This window comes from Erpetoichthys calabaricus, chromosome 10, assembly GCF_900747795.2.
Source record: "Erpetoichthys calabaricus chromosome 10, fErpCal1.3, whole genome shotgun sequence".
NCBI lineage: Eukaryota > Metazoa > Chordata > Cladistia > Polypteriformes > Polypteridae > Erpetoichthys > Erpetoichthys calabaricus.
The window spans coordinates 99400764-99413214 of record NC_041403.2 but is presented as its reverse complement, the minus strand read 5'-3'; the positions used below and the strand labels follow the sequence as shown (position 1 = coordinate 99413214).

The following is a 12451-nucleotide window of genomic DNA, read 5'->3' as shown; positions in this document are numbered from 1 at the left end:
ACTGAAGAACATCTACAGCGAATAGACAAATGATTGTATTCAAAAATGCACTTGAGCCCCATGAATACACACAGGTGGGTATCTCAAAATCAAAGCCACACAGTAAATTAAACCACACTGTGCCACTCTCCAAGGGGAAAAAAACAACAAAAAAATAATATTTCCTCGGCATAAGTTACCCAGTTATGCAATAAAAAAGTAAGGTAATATAGCAACCCTTCAATTAAAAGGAAAAACAAATGGCTGACATTAGCGCAACATTAATAAAAAACAAAAAAAAACAAGAACTCCTACATAACTCCAGCTATACTTCCTTAGAAGACTGGCGTCCTTCAACATCTGCAATAAGATGTTGCAGATGTTCTATCAGACGATTGTGGCGAGCGCCCTCTTCCATGCGGTGGTGTGCTGGTGAGGCAGCATTAAGAAGAAGGACGCCTCACGCCTGGACAAACTGGTGAGGAAAGCAGGCTCTATTGTAGGCACGGAGCTGGACAGTTTGACATCTGTGGCAGAGTGACGGCCACTGAGCAGGCTCCTGTCAATCATGGAGAATTCACTGCATCCACTAAACAGTGTCATCTCCAGGCAGAGGAGCAGCTTCAGCGACAGACTGCTGTCACTGTCCTGCTCCACTGACAGACTGAGGAGATCGTTCCTCCCCCAAACTATGCGACTCTTCAGTTCCACCCGGGGGGGGTAAACGTTAACATTATTCAAAGTTATTGTCTGTTTTTACCTGCATTATTATTACTCTTTAATTTAATATTGTTTTTTTGTATCAGTATGCTGCTGCTGGAGTATGTGAATTTCCCCTTGGGATTAATAAAGTATCTATCTATCTATCTATCTATCTATCTATCTATCTATCTATCTATCTATCTATCTATCTATCTATCTATCTATCTATCTATCTATCTATCAACCAGAAGTCTAACCAGGCTCATAGGAGTATCTATGCAGCTCCTATTTAGCAGCCATACACTGAGCCACAGCACAGCTATTCCACTAGCTGGCTTTGCTCTCACTCAACCATATAACCGTACCTTATGCACCCACAAAGTTTTTATAGAGGCTTTAATTGTTCCCCCTGCCTGTCCGAACTCGAGACCCATGCTCAGCCACCTAATAAGGGGAAATCTGACCGCAGTTCTTAAATTTGTTTTTATTTGTACACATAGTAAGGAGGCCCTTTAACTTCTTCTTCTTCTTCTTTCAGCTGCTCCCGTTAAGGGTTGCCACAGCAGATCATCTTCTTCCATATCTTTCTGTCCTCTGCATCTTGTTCTGTTACACCCATCACCTGCATGTCCTCTCTCACCACATCCATAAACCTTCTCTTAGGCCTTCATCTTTTTATTTTACCTGGCAGCTCTATCGTTAACATCTTTATCCCAATATACTCAGCATCTCTCCTCTGTTCAAACCGTGCAACTTGAGCTGACCCTCTAATGTACTCATTTCTAATCCTGTCCATCCTTGTCTAAATAAACAAAAATTCAAAAACTGAAATAAACTAAATAAACATTAGAGAAACTGAAATAAACTAAATAAATCAAACTAAATAAACATTAGAAAAACTGAATAAAAGCGAACCTTCCTGAAGCTGTTGCTAACCTCATGTAAACAATGTGAACCCATTTGTCGGCTGGTGAACGCTTGGCCAGGGCTGTAACTTTAAACTCCACAACTCGTACGCGCGGTATGTAAAAAGCTGGGCAAGGTGTACTAAGGCTGGGAAATAAAAACGAATGTTACCAGGTAAACTCTCATCCATTTCAATTTCGATTCACTGTCACTTAAGTCTTGCCATTAAAACAAATAAAATCATTATTATTAAAGAGACTATCACAGGCACAGTGGCAACTGCTGTACAAACAAAAAGACGTTCAGTCGGCATTCATGTATTCAAAAACATAAAGAAATAAACAGCAAAATACATATATTTCATGACACATTTAATTAGTTACACTCACACATCATTTTGTTATTTTTATTTGATTGTCATATTTCTCAATACATTTATTTGCATATTTATGTATTTCATTTTGTCCAGAGTACTCCTCCATATTGTAGTGTTCATACATCTCCTTTGATGAAGCTCTTCAAACATTGCGTTTCAGTTTAGATCATGAATTAGATATATTAGGAGCACACTCTCATTCACACCTGCACACCAAGGGGTGTCTACTATAGAAGCTGACAGGATAGACCATGAGCCTTCACGATTTGTACCCGAGATTCTACTTACCTTTGTGGGAGTTTTTCCTTTGGCACACCTCCTAAGTAGTACATCTGACTGAACTCTAGAGCAGGGCCATCATAGTCCACGTTGAAAAGCACCATCCTCTCCATTCGAACATAGATTTTCGTTTTAGAACTTTGGATGCGGATTATAACTTGAATCTACGGAAAAATAGTACTTTACATTTCTGTACAAGGTTTCTTTCTTTCTCCACCATTTAAGAATAGGCATAGTATTAATAATCATCTTAATATTATTAACATTTATATTTACTGTACAGTATGTTTGTTGTTAAAGCAGCAGACAGCGAAAAGTGTCTTACACCCTTAAATTAAATAAGGGGTCAGGCAATGAAAAAATGCAGTTTTGTTTTACCACTATAATAGTTTTCATGTATTAACATTGCCATGTTTTATGGGCAAACACGAGGAGACCGGTTATAACATGAACATTAAAGAAAGCAGGTATCTATTGATGGCTCTTCATTATCCTCAGCATTACTTACTAAGCTGCAGTTCAAGTTTATTGTCACATGTACTGAGTAACTTACATGTTTGGCCAACATGCAACATGTCTTCATTCTCTGGGGCCATGTTGTACTAGTCAAATATGGAGCTTAGTCTCTGACCAATGTAAAACTAATACAGTTTTATAGAGGAAATATTCAGATTTTTGTTTCTTAACGCAATAATTGATAAAGTTAATTATTAAATATGTTTTATTATTGAAGAATTCACAAGTGAATGTCAGATGTAATCAGGAAAAAAGTGAATAAGTCATTACCCCTCGAGATTTTGCATCACTAATGTCAGTCGGCATGTCAGTCTTCACAGGCTGGGCCTCCTTAAATTCATTATCAAAGTCATAATAAAATTTTAAATTCCCATCCTTCACAGCAATGCAGATGAAACATTCCTAAAAGAGACAACACATAGGTTTACAGGGTCAACATCATTATGTGTACAGAGTACAGAGGTGCATGGCTTATCAGAGACACAGCTGGAGTTACTGTTGCTTTTTTGTTTTGCCATTTGAGACTAATAAAAGGTGTCCAGTCATAACCAGAATAAAGTGTTCAGGGACAAACAGGAAGGATGTCTCAGACAGTTACATCATCAACACTTTTATTAAATGTCATCATTAATTCATTGACATAACATTCTCAATTTGTTTATGGATTTAGGTTACGATTAGAGACAAGACTCAACAAAGCCCAGCAGCATCAAGGCAGGAAAAAGCCCTGCATAGTAGGCCGGGCGATCCCATGGCCCAGTCACACACACACTCTCTCATACTGATTCAATTTATAACCACCAATTAAAATGCCATGCGGTTTTTTTGGGATATGGAAAGGGAGGTGGAACAACCAGAGAAAAGCCTATGCAGACACACAGAGAACAAGCAAACACACTGACTGGGCGTGGGATTCAAAGCTGTAACATTGGATCTGTGGCACAGCAGTACTAACCCCTGTGCCACCATCCTGCCCTTAATTCTAGGATAAATTGTAAAATGAATGCTTACTATTGTGCAAAAATGGATGGCATGGTGGGTCAGTGGTTAATCAGAGTAAAGACGCCCCACTACAAAAGAACCGCCTAATGGAAGTACAACAAACATTTTAAATCTCAATCAAATTGCTCTTCTTAAATAGTAGACTTTCTTGAAATACCTTCTATTTAGCGTGGCATGAATTCAAACCCCAATGTAAGTTACTAGTTAATGAACATCCTGCAAAAACTTGTATTACTTTATGGTGCTGCTCTTTAAACATATAGCACAAGTCACAATGTTTTTGTTCATAATTAATTATTTAATGTTTATGTCCAATGCTCTGTAGTTTCTTTTATTACTCCTGGTACTGGGCAGTTATTAGTTAGACTAGATATTTAAGAAAACGAAATGAGAAAACAGCAGGCAGATTGACAAATCAGTGAATTATTTCACTAAGCCAGTTAACACAGAGCATTTTACTGAGTATTTCCACATATTTGCTAAGTTTTGAATTCAGCTTCAAATGATTTTCAGCTTTTCCCTATAAAAATATTTCTGTCCTGTGTGTCAGTTTTGGCCTGGTTGTAGCTATATTAAAACATCAGTTAAATATCATATGAAATTTTTATTTCTGTGAATATAATCAATACTTTAAAAATAAGACTGACTTACTTTGCCTTCAAAGAAAAACAAAATGCCATTGTAGGAGAGGATCTTTACTTCCTGCTCAAAGCGACTTGTCATGATAAGGGCAGACTGGATTTCCACCTCAGCATACCCAGAACCATCGAAGTAGGCACCATCATTGATCCATGGTTCACTCTGGGACTTTGTTCTGTTGGGGAAGACATTCAATAATTAATAACTGTAACTAAGCATACATAGTTGCTGTCTAAGAATGAAACTCATTTATGGGCTAAAGGGACACTTTTCTCAGTTTCAGATGTCCCACACATTTAAGAAGGAGTTTCCAAATTGTCTCCACTGCTCTGCGATGTCTGCATGCTTGGCAAGTTATTGCAGAAGTTTTGCTTTCTTTTAAGTTCCCTTTACTTCTATTAATTTTACTGAATTGCTTAAAACATTCCGTCAGGCTATCAGTTGGCTGGATTTGCAGCTTTCTAGTTAAGGAAATCCTGGGTACTTCCACTGTGAATAATTTAATCAATCCCAAAATACCAGAACATAAATGTAAACATAAATACCTGCTTTTTTTTAAGAAGCAATACATTCATTTGCAGTTTTCTGCCATTACAAATCACCCAGTTGAAATATTTTTTTCACTATAGGCAGGTAAAATAACCACGCAGACCCACAAAAAAATGGAATCCCATAGAAAAAGGGAAATAAACCATAACATGAGCTATTAACCAAATGAACACATACCCAAAAATTCCTAGAATGGTTTTAAAAGACCTTTATTATAAAACTTACATCAGTGAGATGCAATACACTTGTCTCAGTGGTTCGCCTGTTCCTGTTAACATTTCATTTACTGTTGTTACTGTGTCTAGAGCAGGGGTGCCCACACTTTTTGGCTTGCGAGCTACTTTTAAAATGACCAGGTCGAAATGATCTACCTACATTAAAAATGCTATATACGTGTCGCATACTCTTTGCATTATTTGACAGTAAACTATTTCAACCATTCTATGATCTGCTTCTCGCAACTGAAAGAGGGCACTGTGGCGGATGTTAGCCGACCTGGCAGGTAACCACCCATACAATCAGATTGTGATTCAGACTACGAATGCCATATATATATATATATATATATATATATATATATATATATATATATATATATATATATATATATATATATATATATATATATATATATATATATATATATATATATATATATATATATATATCTACTGAGTATACTTTATACATAAAATATATGTTGTTGTACCTTGCATAACTGAATAACCTTTATGGCACAATAACAATTCAATACTTTTATGGTCACTACAGTATTTGGATTTACTAATCTTCATGTGGGAAAAGGCTGACTCGCATAAATAAGTAGAGCCGAATAATGCAGTCAAGGAGGTAGCACATTTCCTTATGTTTGGGTACTTTTCCTCTGTGAGTAAGTTCCAAAACTGTCCAGGAGCCCCAGAAAATTTTCAATCTGCTCTGTGTAGCGCATGCTGTCAAGTTGTGCACTTGACCTTCCATTGCGTCTCCAGCTCTGACGCAAGGTTTGGATGTTCCCCAAATCAAGGCACTGCAGCTTTGAGGACAGATGTTGCATTTTTCGTTTGAAAGCATTAACTGAGCTAATCATATTGACTGTGGAGTTCTCTTTTACTTGCAGCTGTAAACTAAGCTCATTCAACATGTTGGTCAGATTGGAAAAAAAATGCCAAGTCTAGCAGCCATTGATTGTTATTAAGTTGCTTGTATTCTGCATGTTTAATGACAAGGAGAAACTCCTTTTTCTCCGGCAGGGGTCTTGAAATCTCAGCAGGAATTTCTCCCTAGCCATCTGTCTCAACGAAGGCCTCTTTTATCATCTCTCCATCTTGGAAGGACTTCTTATGCTTAATGATCGAGTAACTCACCCGGAACGATGCTTCGGTGTATCTGCCTTTGCTTTTGAATTCAGCCGAGTGAAAAATGACGGCTGTCTGATTAACTGAGATTTTAGTTCCCTCTCCTTTCTCTTTCTCAGATCGCTTTTCGGAAGGAAGTCAGTTTCGTAGTTTTTATGAACAGTTCGAAAGTGCCTTTCCACATTTTCCTTCTTTGGAATAGCAATGATAGATTGACAGATCAGACAAACGCACTTCGATTGTGACATTGTGAGAAAAAAAAATCCTCTTCCAATTCCACATCCAGCCTATACCCTCCCCAAACAAATTTTTTTTTTAAATCCCTTCTTTAGTCAATATAAATTGGAAGGCTAACTAGATCACTTAGACAGCCGTAGTTATGCAGTAGCTCACGTGTTTGATCATGTATGCGGGATGACCAGTGTGTTAGAAGAAAAGAGATCTCAGACTGGCCACCCTGTATGTCAATCAAGTGGCAAATGCCATAGGGAGGATATATGATAGACTAACATTTAAAATTTTTTTTTTGAATGCAACGCGATCTACCTGTACTACCTTTCCGATCTACCAGTCGATCGCGATCGATGTATTGGGCACCCCTGGTGTACAGTCTCCTGCATTATTTCCTGGATTTCTTCCACAGCAGCAAATCTTCTTCCATTCAATTTTAATTTCAAGAACAAAAAGAAGTCATAAGGCACAAGATCACAAGACGGGAAGGTGCAAAGCAACAAACGCATTGCTTTTGTCAGTCTGACAACACAGTGTGTGCAGGTGCACTGTCATGGTGCAACGTAAAGTTTTACGTGTGCCACTGCTCAAGACGTTTCTTTCCTAATGCTTTTCTGTAGATGCTTCAGCACTTCAATGTTATTATACTTCATACTATTTGTCCTCAAGGAGAAATTACAATTTTACAGAAGCTCCAAAAAATAAATAAACACACCCCCTTGCTTCCAATATAACAGAAAAAATCTTCTGGCTTGGATAACAGAGAGGTGCTGCTGTCAATAACAGGCTTGTAGGTGGCAGTAACATGAGGTCAGACTTGCTCAGATTGTACCACCGGTTTATATTTAAAGTAATATCACTGATGTCTGTCCACAGGGATCAAACTCTTTATGAACGAGCCTGTTGACAACAACAATAATATTTATTTATATAGGACATTTTCATACAAATGATGTAGCTCAAAGTCAATGTCCAACAACATGGTCATCAGTATCTCTTGAGAACCTGCTTTTGTGGCTTGGAGAAAAAGAAATCATTCAAGTCACATGCACAATTGTAGTGTAAACTCCAGAGATATGTGTCCAATCAGCTCTGCATGATGCCACGCAGTGGACTGATTAACCAAACTGTATAATGCGATACCTAGCAGCAAATTTGATAACTGATCCCCACTCCTGTGCTACTGACAACTTCTGGGAAATTTTAGGTCCCCTCTCGCATGATAGAAACCTCTAGATAAGAAAGAGGGATGTGTTTTATAAAGTGAAGTAAAGTGAATTGTGAAATTTCAGGAAAAACTCACAGATTGCACAGACATTGTGGCTGTCTGCCACTTGAGGTTCATAATTTTTAGAGGTTTGCTTAGTAAATAACCCATTTAAATAATGATACAATATGAAAGGAATGTTCTCAAACCTTCCACAGGGCCGATCTTTAGATGTATCAAGCTGGAAGGTCTTCTCAAAGTTGTAAAGGCTGATGACCTCTTCGTTCAGAGTGTCCAGTTCAATGCAGCCTTTAAAGTTGTGGTACTGAAGTTCAGGAGGGGGCTGGAAGTAAAACAGTAGAGCTGTTAATAGGTTTCAGAGACCCACTGTTACATTACCTTTTAATACTTTCACCATTATCTTTAAATAATGTCAGTGATATTTTGTATCTCTCAGTTCTGCGCCTATTGTCTGCATGTGCTCAGGTGTTTGGATTTATAAATTTCTAGGTTGGAGCATTCAGAGCAAAATTTTTAGAAGCCTGATACATTTTTCAGACATATTAACGTGTGCTCTAACCCTCGGCCTGAGACACATTGTATGCTATAAATCATAATAAATACTCGGCATTGGGTTATGTACAAAATAGGGAAGAAAATCTGCCTGCCGAATATGGTGTATAAGCTGACATTTTTTAATTCTTCTTCTACATAGGATTAAAACAAAATGTTATGAAGAGAAGTGATATTTACTTCACATATACATGCAAATATAATTTTAATAAAGCACAATACTTCTTTAGCATGGGGATGCAGTGGTAGTGCTGCTGTGTTGCAGTAAAGAGACCAGGGTTTGCCTTGTGGGTTCTCGATGCGTGGAGTTTGCATGTTCTTCCCGGATCTGCATTGGTTTCCTCCGAGTACTATGGTTTCCTCCCACAGTCCAAAGACACACATGTTAGGTGAACTGGCATTTTTAATTCTAGTGTGTGTTTGGTGTGAGTGTGTGTGTGTACCCTACGATGGAATGGCACCCTGTCCAGTGTTTGTTCCCCACCTTGTGTCCTATGCTAGCTGGGATAGGCTCCAGCAGACCCCCATGACCCTGTTTAGGATAAAGTGGATCAGGAAATGACTGATTGACTGACTGACTTCATTAGCAAAATTTAAATTCGAAAGGAAAGTGTGGTGCAAATGATATTAAGAAAAAGAGGAAGGAGATAAGGGGTTTCCTCTCTCAAAATCTATCCTACAAAATGGAAAGGAGTCAAAGTTTTGAAAATGTAATGCTGCGTCATCCGGTTTCTTATAGATTCAATTACAAACCCAGATTGTTGCTATTTTTAATTAATATATGCCTATCCACAATCCCAAAGACTAAGATTGCAATATTATGCATAGAGTTATACATTCTAGATTTCACAACCCAAATTTCAGTAACCATTGTGTTACGTGAAGAGATGTCCTAAGCAGGAAGATTTACCGTGAATGTTTCTGGGTAGCCACCAACATAGAAGACAGCTTCACTTGCAGTAAGGTTGAGGAGTCCTTCATCACCCTGGGCTATGACATCTCCTTTTGTTACCATAGCAGTGCCTTTGTCAACAGTAATTGACATTTTTCCATACTGCAAAATTCTGGACAAAAGAAGAACACAAAAATTACCTTTTGTACAAGTTCTTTCTCAAGTATCACAAGGATAAACTTCCTCTTCATTAGAAGAGAGAGGTTGAGAACATGCGCTGATTACAGAGCATTGCTGCACCCACCACATGATGAACCACCCGGATTGGGACTTGAGCACAGCCATGCAACAAGTGACACCTCAGCATCACACTGGAACAGTGTGAGGTTTCTTTTACAGCAGCTGCAGCGCCAATCCTGTCACCAACCCCCGAGTTTTCCCAGATAATTGGAGGACCTGCTTGCATGGCTGAATGTAGGTTAACGTCATATCCATGACTGAGCAATTGAAGGGTAATGGCCATGCTCAATGGGCCCAACAAAGTAGAGTCACTTCTGGCATTTATGAGATTTGAACCGGCAACCTTCCAATGGCTGGCACAGATCCCTAGCCTCAGAGTCACCATTCTGTCCTATCAATCATTAGAAGTAGATTTAATAATTTTTTTGCATCAAATCTATTAAAGGAGCATTATGAAAGTTTAAATACATCTTTAATTAATCATAACATTTTGGTTCTGATGGTAGACTGACAATGAATTGTGTGTACTTGCCTTTCAATTTTAACAGTGTCAAATGTACCAGTGCTAATTGTATCGTCCATCTGAAGACTTGCTGTTTTTCCTCCAACGTTGTAAAGCCACTTCAGATGACCTCCCTCAATGGTCATGCCAAGAAACTCCTTAGTTGCCTAACAAAGTTAAAACCAACATTACATTCATCAGGATATGCTGTACATGTTATGTTTCAGCCAGGTTGTGTTCCATGGATTTTGTTTATGTTCCTCTTTTATGTCTTTTGATTTATTTAGCATTTTTTATATGTGTATTCAATTGTATATTTTCTGTTAGTTTTATTACATTTATTTACTTTCTATGTGTACCATGTTATTCTCTTATTTCACCTGCATTTAATGTACTCCTAAAAATACTGGTTCTAAAATGGCACTTTTCTGGGTTGTACGGCTACTCATAGAACCACTGCTTGACAAAGAACCATTTCATTCTGGAAAGGGTTCTTTGCATATGAAGTTTGTCCTCTGGCTATGAAACAGGATACAACAGATCAGGAAAACCAGATCTTAGCCTGTGTTATTTTTATGTAGCAAAAATCCTTTTAAAATCATTGGTATGGTGCCACAAATCATTTAGCATCTATTCATGGTTATTCATTTAGCCTGTTACAAATTTAAATAAATAAGAGTTCTTTTTGGAACCTTCATGTTTATAGTTCTTTTGGGCATCATAAATGGTTTCCCTATGGCATTACTCTGAAGAAGGGCGGCATGGTGGCGCAGTGGGTAGCGCTGCTGCCTCGCAGTTAGGAGACCCAGGGTCTTCCCTGCGTGGAGTTTGCATGTTCTCCCCGTGTCTGCCTGGGTTTCCTCCCACAGTCCAAAGACATGCAGGTTAGGTGCATTGGCGATCCTAAATTGTCCCTAGTGTGTGCTTGGTGTGTGTGTGTGTGTGTGTGCGTGTGTGTATGTGTGTGTATGTGTGTGTGTGTGTGCACCCTGCGGTGGGCTGGTGCTCTGCCCGGGGTTTGTTTCCTGCCTTGCGCCCTGTGTTGGCTGGAATTGGCTCCAGCAGACCCCCGTGACCCTGTAGTTAGGATATAGCGAGTTGGAGAATGGATAATGGATGGATGGATTACTCTGAAGAACCACTTTCACATCTTCAGGAGTGTGGGTGGTACCTCAAAAGGTGGGGCCACCCTGATGTCACTACTGCTGAGATCTATATATCTATCTATATATTGAGCTACGGAAGAGATTTCAACAGTGGTGCATTGGATTTGGAAGGAGACATTGTGAGCATTGCTTTCTCATTTTTGATTTTCGTTCTGGTTTATGGATCCTGATTGGGGTTGATTTTAACAAGTTTGTCTCTGTTGACTGCATTTTTTTTTTACAGTTTATTTTCCCTCAAAAGGCATCTAAGATATATTGGAACTTTAAAGGCATTTTGAACTTCAACAGCCAGTTCCCCAATTTTGGGCCAGGTTAGGTTGCAGCCTACAGGTAGAACTGTTAGGCGCTGGCTAATTTGGGGTGAGGCTATTTTGGACAGGCCAGTGGAGATCTTAGCCTGCTTCGGTGGTTTACTTGAAGACCTCCCAAGAGTTAATACATATATGTATGAAATATAACAGTATGAGGTTGTGTATAATGTCATGGGCCAGACATTAATTCATTATGAGAACTAAAATTATTTTTGACAAGAGAATAATGTATTAACAGCCTTAGTTTTAGTGTCAGGGACCTGGAACGTTGGACTAAGTAGGAGCTTCATAAAAAGTTAAGATTGGGGCGTTTTCTTTTGTTCAGCACACTTTTTGTTTTTTCTGTCTGTTTTTACATTGTCCTGCTGAGCACTGAGCGCAACTCACTATACTGTATACAATAAATGCCTTCTTTTTTTAATGTTGTTCTGCTGATTTGTGACAACAATAAAGTAAGCATCTCAGAGTATTCAGATAAAAGATTAGAATTAAAATTTAGAATGCTGTCTGACAAGAAGTGGTCTTTTTATTTTGCATGAATTAGGAGACTGACAAGCCTAATTACACATTTCATTGTGAGTGGTAACAGCAGCAAATATTTCAAGTCAAATCAATTATTTTAAAGGAAAAAAACACATGAAAAATCAAGTCTGCTGGTAGTGTTTGGGCTTTCCAGAAAGAGACACCACAAGGACTTACATCTTTATTTCCAAGATAGAAGATAAACTGCTTGTCTGGCTCAGCTTGTCGTTTGCGCTTGGCCTCTGGTAGTGTGATGAAGAACCTCAGGGAGGTGTATGCCACAAGATCCTGTAGGTTGCTGGGATTTCGCACCTGTACCCCGGCGGTACCATTGAATTTCATTGGCACCTTCACCTATACAAATGTGAGCATGAATCCTTTGAAGTATGTGACAAAATGAAGTACACATAAAATAGAAAAGCCAACCAAGAGCGAATAAATCTGTAATATTTACTAAAAATATGTTAACTGCAGTGTAGAAAAAAAATCAAACTTTTATAAAAA

General features: G+C 38.4%; 2 protein-coding genes across 3 annotated transcripts in view; one reads left to right on the top strand and one right to left on the bottom strand.

The window, feature by feature from the left end:
• The window catches only part of LOC114658415 (cadherin-4-like), a 2147065-nt gene that overhangs the window by 1364964 nt on the left and 769650 nt on the right, over positions 1 to 12451 (top strand). The window lies entirely within an intron of this gene.
• Positions 1 to 12451, bottom strand: part of lama5 (laminin, alpha 5) — a 266233-nt gene that overhangs the window by 18948 nt on the left and 234834 nt on the right. For both annotated transcript variants that reach the window (XM_028811670.2, XM_028811671.2), the window contains exons 61-67: positions 12125 to 12301; positions 9979 to 10115; positions 9225 to 9378; positions 7951 to 8084; positions 4412 to 4574; positions 3029 to 3160; positions 2252 to 2406 (exon numbers count right to left, since the gene is read on the bottom strand). In XM_028811670.2, the coding sequence (XP_028667503.2) occupies positions 2252 to 2406; positions 3029 to 3160; positions 4412 to 4574; positions 7951 to 8084; positions 9225 to 9378; positions 9979 to 10115; positions 12125 to 12301 (1052 nt within the window). The remainder of the gene's footprint in view (positions 1 to 2251; positions 2407 to 3028; positions 3161 to 4411; positions 4575 to 7950; positions 8085 to 9224; positions 9379 to 9978; positions 10116 to 12124; positions 12302 to 12451) is intronic.